This window comes from Eulemur rufifrons, chromosome 18, assembly GCF_041146395.1.
Source record: "Eulemur rufifrons isolate Redbay chromosome 18, OSU_ERuf_1, whole genome shotgun sequence".
Taxonomy (NCBI): domain Eukaryota; kingdom Metazoa; phylum Chordata; class Mammalia; order Primates; family Lemuridae; genus Eulemur; species Eulemur rufifrons.
In genome coordinates this window covers 13,297,999-13,314,902 of record NC_091000.1, presented here as the reverse complement: position 1 = coordinate 13,314,902, position 16,904 = coordinate 13,297,999, and the positions used below count along the sequence as shown (strand labels likewise).

Sequence of the window (16,904 nt, the reverse complement as noted above, 5' to 3'; positions counted from 1 at the left end):
ACAAGGAAGCTATTCTGGTCCAGCATAGCTGGGCAGGAAAGACTGTCTAATCCTGAGGTTCTGTTTTAGAAAGCAGGCTGCTTGCACATATAAACTGCATTCTCCATTATCTGTTAAAAATAAGAGTGACATTTGGTCTTTGTTGGCCTTATTCCTCAGCTCTGAAATGGTTCGGACCTCAGGGGGAGAAGAGCATTGCTATTTATTGAGCCTCCTCAAACCCCAAAACTTAACACTGTACTCTAGCCAGCCACTAGCAACTGATTAGTGTTCATAATAAAATTAAGTCTGTTTGCAATCCTTGGTTTAATGACCATAACAACAGTAGCAGCTAACAATTGGAAATGTGTCAGATCTTGGGCCAAGGGCTTTATATAAACTGACTTGTCCCAACAGTCACTCATAAAGCAGATACATTTACCCACAGTGCTGGTATTGCTCCAATTATAAGCACATAATTAATTTTTTAATTTCAGAGAGATCATGAACTTCTTGACACCAAAATTTCCCCTTCTTATATCAAATTTTACATTGCTGCCAATACTCAATTATCTTTCTTCCTAAATAAAAATGTGTGTTCTCTGATATGTTTTAACTCCCACCTCTGTGCCCTCTGCTATTTCTTGGACACCAACAAAAGGAGCTATATTTCTGAAGTCAATATACTTTTATTTCTCATAAGACTGAAAAATCTTTCAGAACATTTTTCATAAGCAGCCACATATTTTATCAAGTTTTTCATTAAAACTAAATTTACATTCATTTATTCTTTCCATAAAAATTTGCCAGGATTCTCTTGGTTTTATACATGATGGTTTTTCATCTCCTTGTCCACCCACACTCATCTTTTCCTTAGCAGTTAATGTGTACTTATTGATTTCTGACACGCTGCATTAGTTTGTCTTGAGGTATGCTTGATTTCTTCTTTCATGTTCCTCTACGACGTAATCCTATTTTACTGCTCATGACTCACAATATATTTTCAGAATCAATGTTCAAAACACAGAACATTTAAATAATTTAAGTTCTTCTTCACAGAAGCATGCAATGTTAAGAATTTTAATATTTTAATATATTATCTTCATGTGTAAATGTACTAAAATAATTCAGAGATAAAAATCCATTCCTTTAATATCTAAAGAAAAAATACTTAGCAAACTCCATCAGTAGCCCACTCCATTGTTAATTATTATCTCTTAAATTCATCCATTCATTATGCCCATTTCCTCTAGTTTTACTCTAGCAAAGCAGAAAATACCACCTCAATCTCAGTATGTACTAGATAAAAGTAGATAAAAGGTTTTCTTTTCTTCTCCAAGCTAAATAATCCTTCATCTTTTCAATTTTAAACTTTCCAGCCATTATTAAAATTTCCTCCCTACTATTTTCAGACTCTCCATTTTGCTCTTTAAATAACGGATCAGAAATAAACAGATCCAGAACTGAAAAATCTAATAAAGATTGGACTGGCAGTAAATAAGATTATGGCAGTGGTAGTCTGCTCTGATTTTCTTTATCACTACTTGTTTATCTGGCAGTATATCACCGCCTTAATAACAGATGACAATACTTCTGATGGTATTATTCTCTGTCCAAAGGATTGGTGCCAGCCAAGACTCACAAACAGAAGAGTTATCTCCACACCTTTAGGAAACCCCAGAAAGTTGGAGCCCTGTGTCACTGCTGTTTTCTGCCCACCTGGTAAGCAAGCCACCCAGCTTTAAATACAGGATTTGAAGTCAGGCAGACCTGAGTTCAAATCCCAGCTATGTTGCTTATTAGCTCTGTGATCCTGGGCAAATGACTTTGTTCTCTTCAATCATAAAAGGGAATAATAATCTCTAATTCACATGCTTGCTATAATGATCAAGTAAGAGGATGATTATAAAGAATCCAACATTGTGCTTAATACATAGTAGATGTTCAACAAATGGTAGCTTGAAACACACAAAGAAAGTTTTCCCTTCTTGAGCATTTGCTTGGCATCTCTTTAACCTTGGCAAATGTCTCCTCTAGGAAAGTTGTATTTTTCTAATGCTTATGTGGAAAGTGGAGCTATTCTGTCTCACTAAACTATACAACATACAGTATGGTAGCAAAAATGGCCACTTGCCTATCCCATATATCCATTCTTCTTTCTTCCTTAGTAACAGAATTCTCCATTTTTCAACTGGGCCTAAAGTTGCCCAGAATAAGATTCCCTATAATATTTCAAGTGTTCTGACCAATAAAATATGAGCAGAAATATCATATAGTAGTATCCAGAAACTTCCTAAAAGACAGCCAGTGCATGACCTTTGCCACCTTCTATTCTTGCCTTCTCCCTGCCTCCTGGAATTAGGATATGATGAATGGCACTCTAGAATCCATCCTGGACCCTAAGGACTCTGGAACATACCCAGAGAATGGCAGAGCAGCAAGCTAGAAGGAGCCTGGGTCCTTAAGAGGGGTGGAGCCCCCATCCCAGTCCTGGACTGCCTATCTTACTATTCAGCCTTAAAAAAAGAGGAAATCCTGCCATTAGAGACAATATGGATGAACCTGGAGGACACTGTGCTAAACGAAATAAGCCAGACACAGAAAGACAGCTACTGCATGATCTCACTTACATGTGTAATCTAAAAAAGTCAAACCCATAAAAGCAGAGAGAATGGGGTTACCAGGGGCTGAAGGGGTGAGGGTGGCGAGATGCTGATCAAAGGCTCAGTTAATGGAGGAGGAATAAGTTCTGGGGATCCAATGCACAGCATGGTGACTATAGTTAGTAACACTGTATTGTATACTTGAAATTTGCTAAGAGTTGATCTTAAGTGTTCTCACCACAAAAAAACAATGGCAACTATGTGAGGTGATGGATATGTTCATCAGCTTGATTGTGGTAATCATTTCACAATAAATACATATATCAAAATTTTTATTTGTCAAGTATACCTCAATAAATCTAGGGGAAAAACCACTATACTTTGGATAAGTCATCATTATTTGGGTGAAAGGGTCCTATAACTTTCATTTGAATCAAATCTTAACAAGTAAGTACCTCCAATCTACTCATGGGGTTAAACCAGTGGCTCTCAATCAGGGGAGACTTTTTCCCCTGGGAACATTTGACATGTCTGGAAATATGTTTGGTCGTCACACCTGTATGGGTACTACTGGCATCCAGTGGGCCCAGGCCAGGATTCTGCTAAACACTGCACAATAAATAGACCAACAATAAAAAATTATCTAGCCCAAAATGCCAATTTTACCAAGGTTGAAAAACTTTAGGTTAAAAATGCCTCTCAGGAAGGTCAGTGATAAAATTCCCTTTGTTCATTACAATAAACACGGTAAAAGAATGAGGTATACTCAACAGTCACCATGTACCTCAAATAGTACAAACAGTTTTCAAAGAGTCAGAATACAATGAAAGACATGACATAATAGCTAGCCTGGACTTCAAATTGGTAGCGAGTGGGAGAACACTCCATTTGAAAGAGATCCTACTAGTCTCACGTTACAATCACTTGGGGGATCTTTTTAAAAATACTGATGCCCAGGTTCCCCTCCAGACAAACTACATAAAAATTCCAGGGGGCGAAGCCCAGGCACCAGTTTTTTATTTTTTTAGTGGAAGAGTAAATAATTTTCACTGGAGTACTTTTTACCAATAGGGTGAAGAATTAATTACCCAAGGCAGGCAGCACTGCATGCTTTCCTGGGCTACAATCCTACAATCTGCCCATGCCTTTATAAGATGTCTGCAAAGGCAGACCTTTCATTTCTCCTTTGGTATTCTTTTGACCCCACTTTATCTTCAAAATAAAGGAACACTCAGTATTTTCTCTGCTATCACTGTAATTGTCGAGTTTCACTGATGGACACACCTTCATTCTGAGCTCTGGTTTGCCTTCCTTAATTGTGGCATCATCTCCCCACCCACACCAGCAGTGGGAAATCTACTCAGCTGCTCTTTAATATCCTGTACCAAGATGGCATTCACATTTCTGGCTGAGCAGAGTTGGTCACTGTTCCTACTAGAAAACCATGAAAAACTAAAAATATTGGACCAGTGTAGCCACCACATTTTCACTGTGACATCTTGGATCCAGAAAAGAAAAAAAAGGAAGCAGCTACAAAGGACAAGAGGATATCCAACTGTACCCTTTTTTAAGGCCTGAGCAGTTCCAATATATAGCCAGGGTTAAAAACCACTAAATTTAGTATATTTAAAGGATGTATTTCTAGCTCTATAATCCTACTGTGAAAACACTTCATGCTGACTCAGAAAACAACCAGACTATTCCAGGACTGCACATATCACCCTCAAAGTTTTCTGTGTTTTTCTTTGTTTGTGTGGATTCTAGCCTAGCAGAGCTGAATGACTTTATTTCCTTTAGAAAATAGGCATCTATCTACCAAATATGTATGAAATAAAAGTGGATGTGTTCATCAACTACTGGGTCTAAATAAAACACATTCCCTGCATTAGGCAGCCTATGCCAAAATTTTACTCAGAGCAATTTAAAGATAGTGACCTAATATGCTAATAAAGTCAGACAACAGAGCACTCTAATTGTACCAAAAAAAAAAAGAAAAAAAACCACAACAGAACAGCTCAGACTATGATTAAAGAAAGCAACTCCACTGGTTTTGGGAGGCTGATAAGCCTCAACATACAGTGTAGACAAGAGTCTAATAAAAAGTAATTCCGACTGTCAATACAATAAGCAGAACTGATCTTTGAACAAGAGAGTAATTTTTTGTCAAACAAACAATAAGTAACCAAGTAACAATGTAACGCACGGAATGGCCTGAAAAAGGGTAAAATGTTTTAAAAGTTATCTCTTTAAAACCTCTCCCATTCTTTTTGGGAATTAAAACCTGCCTTCCTGCCCAAGGCAAGTAATCAGAGGGGCAGGGGAGTGTCCTTTATTCTTTGTACCACAGGAGATGGCACAAAGGAATTGTCCAGGGGCGGAGGTCACCAAATTGTCTTCCCTGGAGAAGGGATGGATCAGGACCATCAACTGTAGTTAAACAACAATAACCTGAAACAAACAAACAAAAACCCTATAAAAGCTCTGTACTTCTGCTTCTAGACAGGACATTGGTGCTTAAAGACGGAAGTCTGCCAACCTACTCATTTGCTGGCAAATTAATAAACCTTCCCTTTCCTTCTCCTCAAACCACCTGATGCGGCCTCAGGGACAAGTGCTGAACTTTTGGTAACAAGACAACTTATGTAACATCACCAACGTTTTGGGGCAAAATATCAATCTCTGCTATTGCATTTGTTCCTGACAGATTTTCTGTTACAACTGTGCACAAAGCAGAGAATAAAGCCCTTGGGTGTGCTCCTAAGATACAATGGATAAGACAACTGCCCCATGGATAAAAGACTTGCCAGTGCCACATCAAACAGAACTGCCTGAAATTCTACTACACAGCAAAGCCTAAGGAGTCATCTCACAGTTACAGGCCCAGGGAAGACGCCTTAGGATATGCAGAATCTGCACAAGTATTCAGAAATAACTCTGGATGTGTATATCTATCATTGAGAAAAATGCCCTGCACACTATTTTCTCCCAGGTTCTTTGCCAAGATTGCTAAGGGAACTATGAACTCTTCAGGATCACCATGATCCCATAGTTGATGTTGCCAGTTGCATGGAAAAGTTTATACCTCTCGTCACAAAAGAACTCTCAGCCCTTCTGCAGAAAGTTATCAACACATTTCCCAAGCTCTACATGAGGAACTGAAAGCTTATAAAGGGATGGAGGTCAGGACTCAGTCATTATACCAATGTAATTATATCTAAAAGTGTATTCTTTCTGTCTCTAATATACACTTTAACAGCTTTATTATCTAATAATTACAGTACCTCCAACTGCCCCCAGGCCAACTCTGCAAACTCTCCTGAAAACACAAAGCCTAACAGTAAAGTGAAAGACACAGAAGAGATACGACATATGGAACAGGAATAGTGCACACCAGGAATATCCCCCCTCTGCCTGTGTTCCATCAACTCCTCCTTGGTGGTAGAAAGAGATTAGGACTCTGCAACATTTTACCTTACTCTCCTTTATCAATAGCCACTGATAATGCTACTGAAATGGTACCGAAGAGGCTCAAGGGTCAGTCAAAAGGCATCCTTGAAAGTGCAAACAACCCAAATTGCCCATTAACTGATGAATAGATAGGCAAAATGTGGTATATTCATACAATGGCATATTATTCAGCCAAATAAAGGAATGAAGAATTGATACATGCTGATGGGGCTCAGAAACTGTACCCTCCATTGAAGGCCTCAGAAGCAAAATTTTTCTCTGACCCTCTCTTGTCCTCCTGCCTCTCAGTCCCATTCTCCTCCGAAGCTAACCAAGAAACCAGCATCCCTCTTCCCCAAAGAGGGCCATAGAAACCAGAATGCCTTTTCCCAAAAGCCAGCCATAAAACCTAAAATTATGCTGTGCAAAAACTGTCTATAAAGAAATTATCAGATCTACCTTGTTTGACAGTAAGTCGTAAGACCCCCATGGGGCCTGCTCCACACCCAGAAGGAAGGAATGCTGCTCAGATAGACCAATATGAATCTGGACAGACAGACCTTGCTGGGTTTCCCCACTCAGTCTACTAGCATTAGGTCATATCCTTTTTGTCCCAACATATTTCTACATTGAAAGGAAAGGAAAAAAAGGATTGCCGTCTTTACGATTCACTACACGGGTCTTAACTCTCGGTCTTCAAGATTAAATGCCTGCTAAGATTTTTTTTTTTTTTTTTTTAACAGCATTTGAAAAGAGATGAGCAGACAGAAAGTGTAAAAATCCTCCTCACCAGACCAGTTCAAACAGACTACTGATAAGCTACTCTCCAGGAGAAGAAAAAAAGAAAAAAATCAGAAGCAGTGGCTCCACAGCCATTTTTCCTATCTGTCTGCCACAACCAATTTTTCTTTTTTTCCCCCTTTTCCCCATAAAACTCCCAAGCTCCCCCTTCCTCAGAGCCAATACTTCCCCTCTCTTTCCCTTCTGTCTCTCTCTCTCCCCTTCTCTCTCTGAGAAAGTTAAATGAACTTTTTATTTCTTTCTATCCTAACTTTTGTGTTGAGAATTCTTTCTCATCCCATGTACAAATTCCCACATACATGGCTGTCCATACTTTGTTGTACTTAAGTATAAAAAAGGATAATTTCCTCTGTATCTTTGGGTATTAATTCTGAAGGCTTCCATGTATACAGGCTAAAATAAATCTGTATGCCTGTTCTAGAAATCAATCTGCCTCATTCCAGTGATTTTTCAGCAAACTTTTGGGAGTTCAAGAGTCTTGGTCCCTATAATACTATAACAACATGGATGAACCTTGAAAATATTATGCTGAGTGAAAGAAGACAGATACATACTGTATTTGCATAGGCTGTAAAAAGAAAACTAAACACACATAAACACACTCTCATCCCTAAAATATCTCAAATATGCTAAGGGAGATTGTGTTCCCCTTTAAAAACACTCCTGTAGTATTTTCAAATGTGTTCTTGAAACAATTAATCAAGAACTTCTTATTCCCAAACCTGAGTCTCTGCATTTTCTAAGAAAAGTGAAACCAACACAATGCTCTACATTGTAATTAAAAAATGCATCATCTCCTTTCAATGCTTTACTAAAGAGGCAGGCATGTGAGTAGCTAAGTAGGTACTCCTAACAACTGTAGCACTTTTAATCTATTATAACCTAATTACCACTGACTGTTGAACAACATGGGGTTGAACTGCACAGGAGCACTTAATGGGATTTTCTTCTGCCTCTGCCATCTCTGAGACAGCAAGCCCAAAGCTTCCTCTTCCTTCTCCGCCTCAGCCTACTTAATGTGAAGATGTAAACCTTTATGATAATCCACTTCCACTTAATTTTTTTCTAAGAGACACGGTATTGCTAAAGCCTGGAGTGCAGTGGCACAATCATAGCTCATTGCAGTCTCAAACTCCTAGGGCTCAAGTGATCCTGTCTCAGCCTCCCAATTAGCTGGGACTATAGGTGTGCACCACTACACCCTGCTAATTTTTTTCTTCCCTAGAGGACAGGGTCTTTCTGTGTTGCCCAGGCTGGACTCAAACTCCTGGGCTTTAGTGATCCTCCCACCTTGGCCTCCCAAAGTGCTGGGATTACAGGCATGAGCCACCACACCTGGCCCACTTCCACTTAATAAATAGTAAATGACTATGTAATCAATAAGGCTTCCTGTCAACAGTAGACTATTAGTAGTTAAGTTTTGGAAGAGTCAAAATTATATGTGGATTTTTGACTTGGAGGGTTGTTGGCACCTCTAACCCCTACATTATTCAAGGGTGAACTGTATTTGAAAAACCTAATACTTTGAAAAAAACTAATTCTAATTCCACTGTTAAGGAGAAGCTGGATAAGTTTAGTTGTCACTAAATGATAAGATTTATGGACTTCTTTTGTTTCCCTGATAGTCACTTTTTTTTTTTTTTTTTTTTTTTTACCTAACCAGGCAGGGGATGATAATCACTAGCTATTGTGCTGTAATTAAAGATCAAATACCTTAGTTGCTTCAAGAATTCCACATCAGAGTTGCTGTTTATAAGCTTGATGAACTCTTCATAAGAAGGAGCGTAAGTGTAGGCTCTCTTGTGATGTTCATTTATCTGTTCTCTGTACTCCAACTGGGCAAGTAGCATTTGGTTTATATAATCCGGATTACTTAGAAACTCCACTACTGGCTTCAAGACTGTGGGAAGGAGAAGAAAGCACCACTGAAAAAGGTATTCTTTGAATAATTGTTTTTATATTACATAATTAAACTACATTTGGCAAACATTTTTCAACTAGCCAAATGGGAGAAATTATAAACAATTAAGATATTCAAAAACGTGTGCACACACGCACACACACACACACACACACACACAGGCTGCCTATCTTTCCAGATACGTTACCAACTATGGCTACAATCAAGTGGTCATTTTAATAAATGAGTGAAATGTAAAGGAATAATGAAAGGAAGTCATTTGGAACCCAAGTTGCTAACAAAACTATCAAAATTAAGTTCACTGATTTCTTTCTTTCTTTCTTTTCTTTTCTTTCTTTCTTTCTTTTTTTTAATAAGGGTCATGTCAATATGTTTTGACCAGTTTAGGCTGCCAAAGATGAAAGTCAACATTCTCCCATGTGGTTAAAGCAGACTCCATGGAGGAAGTTGTTAAAAAGTCAGTGACACTATTACAAACCCATTCTAGTAACTTTAGATTAAAAATTATCTGTTTTCTCTGTGGTTGATTATATCAAATGATGGGCACAGTTGGCTAATTCCAATATGTCCCTTAGTAAACAAGGTTTGCATAAGTGTTATACAAAGTATTACCATATCAGTATGTAGCACATTAGTTTGCACACTTATTGCATTAGTTATATCAATTTCATAGGTCTACCTTTTGTTGTGAGAATTTCTGCAAGCATGATCCGTAAGCTGAGAGACTGGACATCCTTTGAGGGGAGGAGACAAAGCACCAGAACCCGAGAACACATTTGCAGAAATCTCACTTCATCATCTGAGTTCCTCAAGCATGCATGCAACACAAAAGGCCTTGGCTGTTCTTCATGTCTAAAACAACAAACAGAGGGAAAATTTCTAGAAACAATTCAGTTATGTACCATTAGGTAAAAAATATTTCAAATGGACAACACGTTGGTTATAACTCTGCCACCTCCTCAACAATCTCAATAATCAAATTTCCTCAATCAAAGACAACTTACGGTGAAATAAACACAAATGCATGGCCTGTTGGAATTTCAAACCAAACCATGATAACTAACTTAAGTAGCATCAAGGGTTATACGTAACTCCCAAATTGTAGTAACAATTCAAAAGGTATTTCTTTAACTAGATTATTTTTAAGTCTTCTAGATGGCTTCTTAAATGTGATCTACAGCTTTATTTTTCCAAAAAGAAAAAAGAAAAAAAGAAGCATAAACCAAGGTCACCAGGCAGCTTTCTTGACTGGAGACCACAGGATAAAAAGTCTATGGGCATTTCTAGTGAGAAGAGGATCCGTAAATTGATGCTACCTAATTTGATGGCAAATTGCCTTCTGGGAGACACCCAGGTATTTTCCAATCAGTCTTGCCAACCTTGGCTGTGGACTTCAATGTCAGCACTGAGCCAATTCCAGGACCATTAATGTGGAGGATCTGAGTAAAGAAGAGTCAAAAGTAGAACTTTCTATACTTCCCTTTTCCATAGTATCTAGACAGCAATTCAAGGAAGACTGAGATGCTCAGTTTTCTATCGTCTTCCAGATAAGGAGGCAAAGTGTAAGAGATTCTTACAGTAAATAGTGGGTAATACTGAGAAGGAAAAAAACCACTAAACAGAGAAGGATAAACATACTAAGTATTACACAGGAAATTAAATAAATAAATGCATACTGTTGCCTTTATGACCAATGTTTCTTAGATGAGATCGGGCATGTTCAGGGTGGTATGGCCGTAGACCCAATATCTCTTAGAAGTTAACTGTGGTTTCTTTTTGCACTAGAGACTGAAGACTAGTTTCTAGAGTATGTACACCAAAAAAGAAAGGTTTCCTCTTTGTCTTCTACAAGCTGGAGGAATTCTATCCTAATATGTGTAAAGCACTCTGGGAGGCCGAGGCGGGTGGATTGCTCAAGGTCAGGAGTTCGAGACCAGCCTGAGCGAGACCCCGTCTCTACTAAAAAATAGAAAGACATTATATGGACAACTAAAAATCTATATAGAAAAAATTAGCCGGGCATAGTGGCGCATGCCTGTAGTCCCAGCTACTCGGGAGGCTGAGGCAGTAGGATCGCTTAAGCCGAGGAGTCTGAGGTTGCTGTGAGCTAAGCTGATGCCACGGCACTCACTCTAGCCTGGGCAACAAAGTGAGACTCTGTCTCAACAAAAAAAAAAAAAAAAAAAAAAAAAAAAAAAATATGTGTAAAGCCAACACAACATGAAAAGAGATTTTTAAGAGTAAGCCTTTACGCATATACCAATTTATGCTGACTTCTTTAAATGGAATCTTCAATTATTTTAAACTCTAGCTATGTTGCCAGCTAGCATTGATATTTCAATGTAATATGATTAAGATGCTATCCCTTTATCATGACAAGGACTTTTAAAGGTAATTCTTTTATTTAAAATATAAATTTGGTTAAAACTTATTGGAGGAGGTCGGTATCCCCAAAAATCCACTTTCACAAGAAAAGCTTCTTTAAATAATAGCAAAATCCCTCTCAAGGTACACACAGTCCCCTGTCTGTACCAACAGAAGGCAGGTAATAAACAGCTTGGTTCTCAGACTGCCACAAGTTTCCCTCCCTCCTAGAGCTGAGTTAGGGAAAAACCTTTTGAGTCAAAGGCCAGAGAGTTGGTCAAACAAGCTTGATCTATAGAAAAAGGAATGGCAGATGCTTCCCTGGAATCTCTCTGCAAACTCCAAGCAGGATATTCCTATGATGCCGTTTCTAGTAAGTGGGCATCAAGTATGCTTTAAAGCCAAGAAAAGCTCATGAGGCATATGGCAACTTCTGAGTCAGGAGATGTCTAGCTAGCCTTCCAGGGGTCTGTACCACTGGTCTTTGCAGCATCTTTCTTCCGTTCAGTGTGGATCAATCATTTGCTTGCTATAATTCCCAATATTTGCCTCTGGGTTCTCATTCCTTGAGTAAGAAAAAGGACATTAACCTTTTATAAGTTTCATATGTACAATATTACTTAATCCTCCCACTTACACCAGGAAGTAGATATCCTCACCCACATTTTATAGATGAGAAAATTAAGATCTGAATAGTAAAGTGAAGAAAGTCACAGAGGTAAAAATGGTAGAAATAACTCTCAAGTCCAGACTCTACATGACACCATAATCAGAGATTGCAAAGATGAAAGGGAAGAAAATTTAAGAGATAAAGGAGGAAAATAAGTGAATATAAACATTCTTTGTTTTCCCCTCAAACCACATGCCAGTACTTGATCAGCAAATAAAATGCAGAGATTAAAAGAAAGAAACTATAAAATTAAAGATGCTATTGAATTAATAGTACAAAACCAATCATTTCTAGATTTTCCTGAAACAAGACAGATGAAACAACGGAAAAGGAAGCAAATGAAAAGAATTAAATGTCATCTGGATTGGCTTATAGCAGCAACAGAGTAACAGCCCAGAAATAAGGAAGACCGGAAAGCAGCCTCCACACAGTTGCCTGACAATCAACCAGAAGACGTGTTGTTGTTTTACTAATGCAATTTATTATTCTTTTGTCCAACATTAGCCAATTCAATTCGGTGCTCCCCAGGCTACCAAAGTCATTCTGCAGCCAACAGACATCTGCACACCAATGGCGATTTCTAGGACAAGAGCACTGTTTGTTTACCTGGGGCAGGCAGATACAGATATAGTCATCAAACCTGGGCCTATTGTCTGCTGGTCTCATTGTATGGTTTGTGTAATACAAAGATATTAGTTCTCCAGGACAAGATCGTCCATATGCAAAATGCCAGTGACCTACTAGCACATCTTCGACCATTCATACTCCCAGAGAACAGTGGTAGATATTTTTTCTTTGTTATTTATTCTTTGTTTTGTTGTTGCCGTATCTCCAACTAGAGCTACTAGGACTAGCCTAGATACCAGGAAAATAAATCTACCCTTGGCATAAAAGAACTAGAATCCCTAAGAGAAGGAGCTAATATGGAATCAGTTCTGTTTCTATTATTTTGATGTTTTATCCATAACTACTTTTATATTATCCACAAAAGCAGTGTTCCAATCTCTCCACATCCATGCTAGCATTTGTTGTTTTGGGACTTTTTGATAAAGGCCATTCTCACTGGAGTTAGGCTGTGGTTTTGATTTGCATTTTCCTGATGATAAGAAATATTGAGCACTTTTTTATGTTTGCTAGCCATTATTCTGTCTTCGTCTATAAAGTTTCTGTTCATGTCCTTTGCCCACTTTTTAAGGGAGTTGTTTGATTTTTTTCTTGTTAATTTTCTTAAGTTCTATACAGATTCTTGTTATCAGCCCTTTATTGGATGTATAGCATGCAAATATTTTCTCCCATTCTATAGGTTGTCTATTCGCTCTAATGATAGTTTCTCCTTAGCTGTGCAGCAGCTTTTTAATTTGATTAGGACCCATTTATTTATTTTTGTTGCTGCTGTGATTGCTTTGGGGGTCTTCTTCATAAATTCTTTGCCTAGGCCAATGTCTGTAACAGTTTTCTCAAAATTTTCTTCTAGAATTCTTTAGGTTTCACACCTTAGGTTTAAGTCTGTTAACCAATGTGAGTTGATTTTTGTGAGAGGTGAGAGGTGGGGATCCAGTTTCAATCTTCTGCATGTGGTTATCCAGTTTTCCCAGTACCATTTATTAAATAGAGATTCTTTTCCCCAGTGTATATTTTTGTCTGCTTTGTCAAAGATTAGATGAAAATATGAGGATGAATAAGACTACTTTTTATGCTCAAGTTAGAAGTGCTACAATTCATCATCCTCACACTTATTTAAAAGATACACATTTAAGATCCTATCAGTAAACCTAAGAAAATAAGATTTTGTTAAGAGCACAGAAATGGCTTTGTTGAAGTCTTCTTCCAGAGGCAGATTCTCACCTAATAGGCACGAAACTTTTTTAATGTAACAGTACAAAGGGCTAACATGCCTAAATATCAGTTATTTTCTTCTCTAATTAAAGCCCATGAGCTCCAATATTAAGTACCTTTAAAAATCGGTTTTCAGGATATTGGGATGCAATAGAACTAGTAACACAGCACTCACCAAAAAAACATGAACCAAATTTAAAATTCTCTAAAAATTGTAAACTCATTGACACTGTTCACATTATAAAATAATATATTTAAATTTTCTACTTCTAAATACCTAAAATGCTATAAATAAGATCATCTTGGTGCTGGCTCAGTAAAATTCATTTGACTGTGTATTTGCAAAATTAAACATATCTATAAAGTGGTTTTTTATTAGAAAATTTAAATAGTATTAGAAAGCTTTTGAAAATCTACTCTATCAAAACTCTATAGTTACTTCCCCTCAATATGTTTACATTTTTAAGCCAAATACTAGCAAGAGGCAGAATATTCTAGAGTTTTGTCTTGACTTTGACCTCTTACCCAATAAGAAAGATATTTTAACATGAAAAAAGGGGTGAGGTGTTCATACTGTAATAGTTACCTGGCATTAGCAGCTTTCAGGTCACAGAAGTGAGTGAGTAGAGTCCTTACAACATCATTGCAGACAACTTTAACCACATCCACGTGACTCAGTCTGTGGTGCAGCTCTCTGGTTATTTCCCAAAAGTCTTCTAAGAGCAGATGGTAAAGTCGTCCCTCATCTCTGCTGAGGTTTCCATACCAGGACAGAACGTAATCTCTGTAACTGTAGTCGAACACTAACAGGAATAAGCAAAGCAATGAGTAAAACCAACAGAAGAAGCAAATACCAAGACAGCATTTCTACTAGGAACTGGCCACGTACTGTTTAATATTCTCTGTTTAAAACTACGGTTCCCAACCCCCAGGCCGGACCAGTACTGTCTGTGGCCTGTTAGGAACTGGGCTGCACAGCAAGGCATGAGTGGCTGGTGAGCAAGTGAACCTTCATCCATATTTACAGTCGCCACATCACTTGCATCACCGCATAAGCTCCATCTCCTGTCCGAACAGTGGTGGCATTAGATTCTCATAGGAGCACAAACCCTTCTGTAAACCTTGAGCGGGAGGGATCTAGGTTACGGTCTCCTTATGAGAATCTAATGCCTGATGATCTGAGGTGGAGCTGAGGCGGTAATACTAGCACTGGGGAGCAGCTGCAAATACAGATTATTATTAGCAGAGAGATTTGACTGCACAATAAACATAATGCACTTCAAACATCCTGAAACCATCCCCCCACAGCCCAGTCCATGAAAAAATTGTCTTCCACAAAAACGGTCTCTGGTGCCAAAAAGGTTGGGGATCACTGGTTTAAAATATGAAGAGAGCAGAAAACAGAACTCAAGAGAAGACAGGTAATCTTTCTTAAATCATTTAAAATGGAAGATTCTCACATAACTAGAATGTTTGGGTATGGTGATCACATGTCCTGGATTTTCTTGGCCCTATTTTAAAATATTCTATCTTGATGCCGAACTACCCAAGTTTATCCAAAACAAAACAAAACAAAACAAAACACAGAGCATCTTATGCAGTGATAACACACCCATGAAGTGTATCAGTTATCAATCTATTGCCTTTGTGCTCCAAATTCAGCCTTTCTGCCCTGCTTTCTGATGTAGGACCTGAATCCTGCAAACATTTCTTCTTTGCCTACTGGCATAGTGTTGAGTTTGTCAGCAGAGTATGCTGGAAGAGTACTGGAGGAAGAAGGGACTTTTCTTCCTGGCTCCTGTGTGCTCTTCTCTGATGGTTCCTACTGCGTGCAGCAGACAGCAGCAGGCACGGCACCCAGTGGTGCTCACCGCAGGGAGTTCAAATGGCATCCACAGGACAGCTTCCCAGAGAATTCTGCTGGCTTCCTCTGGCCTGTGGTATCTGCCCAAACTCCTGAACCATCAAGTGTGCCAAGGTGGTGCACTCTCCAGTGAGACCAAGGTCTCAACCCAGGGTGAAGGAGGAGACTTCTTCCAAATTTATTCTGCCTGAAGGTGCTTTGCCTTAGCCCTAGAGGTAGTGGTTGTTTCTATCATCCGCTCTTCTTATATTCTTCAGAGTGCTCTTTACCCCTTAGTACTTAATCTTATGCTGTAAGTTAATAATTCTTTATATTTAACTTTCCCTTTTCAATTACTGTGTGGGTTCTGTCTCCTAATGAGACCCCCAACTAGTGCAGGAAGAATCCCATATACCAGTATCAGATATCACACTAGGCTCAGTGTCTATGGCCCATCACCTTCTCTGGAAGATTTCTAGTCCCCATTTTCTTAATTCTGGATCAGTTCTATGCCTTAGAATTAGAAAACCCTAGCTATAGAGCAGTGCTATCTAATAGGAATATGAGAGCCACAAATGTAATTTTAAGTTTTCTGGTAGCCACATTAAAAAAGTAAAAAAGAAACAGGTTACTGGACAGATGTGTTTGGAGGTTAAAAATAATAAAAATAAAAGAAAAAAAAAGAAACAGGTAAAATTACCTTTAATAATATATTTCATTTGACACAATATATTCAACATATTTTTTTCAATATATAATCAATGTTTTAAAAATCAAGATTTAAAAATGAAATATTTTCCATTATTTTTTCCATACTAAGTGTTGCAATCTGGTATTTGTTTTTTTAATTTTTTTTTAGAGGCAGGGTCTCACTCTGTCACCCTGGCTGAAGTCCAGTGGCATAATCATATCTCACTGCAACCCCAAACTCCTGGGCTCAAATGATCCTCTTGCCTCAGCCTCTCAACTCACTGGGATTACAGGCACATGCCAGCACACCCGGCTAATTTTTTGTTTTTTGTAGAGATGGGGGACTGAGTCTTCCTACGTTGCTCAGGCTGGTCTTGAACTCTTGTCCTCAAGTGATCCTCCTACCTTGGCTTACCAAAGTGCTGGGATTACAGGCATGAGCCACCATGTCTGGCCTGGTGCATATTTTATAACTTCAGCAATCTCAATTTGATTAGCCACGTTTTGGGTGCTCAATGGCCACACTGTCTAGTGGTTACTGTGTTGGATAGCTCAGCTCTAGCCCATATAGAAAGTGAAGCCAATGTTGATCTTTGCAAGCAACTTTTGAAAAATAAAATGTTACTGGCTTAAGTGGTGATTCCCCTCAGGCACCCCAGGGAGAAAACCATGCAGCCACACAATCCTGCTCCACCTCAAGGTCACTTTTCATCATTTCTTATTTCTTAAAGTTTTTTCTTTCATTTTTCA

At 38.4% G+C, this 16,904-nt stretch overlaps 1 protein-coding gene across 4 annotated transcripts in view; it reads right to left on the bottom strand.

The window, feature by feature from the left end:
• The window catches only part of SNX25 (sorting nexin 25), a 105,107-nt gene that overhangs the window by 57,998 nt on the left and 30,205 nt on the right, over window positions 1-16,904 (bottom strand). For all 4 annotated transcript variants that reach the window (XM_069493742.1, XM_069493744.1, XM_069493743.1 and 1 more), the window contains exons 3-5: window positions 14,208-14,424; window positions 9,431-9,603; window positions 8,544-8,730 (exon numbers count right to left, since the gene is read on the bottom strand). In XM_069493742.1, coding sequence (XP_069349843.1) covers window positions 8,544-8,730; window positions 9,431-9,603; window positions 14,208-14,424 — 577 coding nt within the window. The remainder of the gene's footprint in view (window positions 1-8,543; window positions 8,731-9,430; window positions 9,604-14,207; window positions 14,425-16,904) is intronic.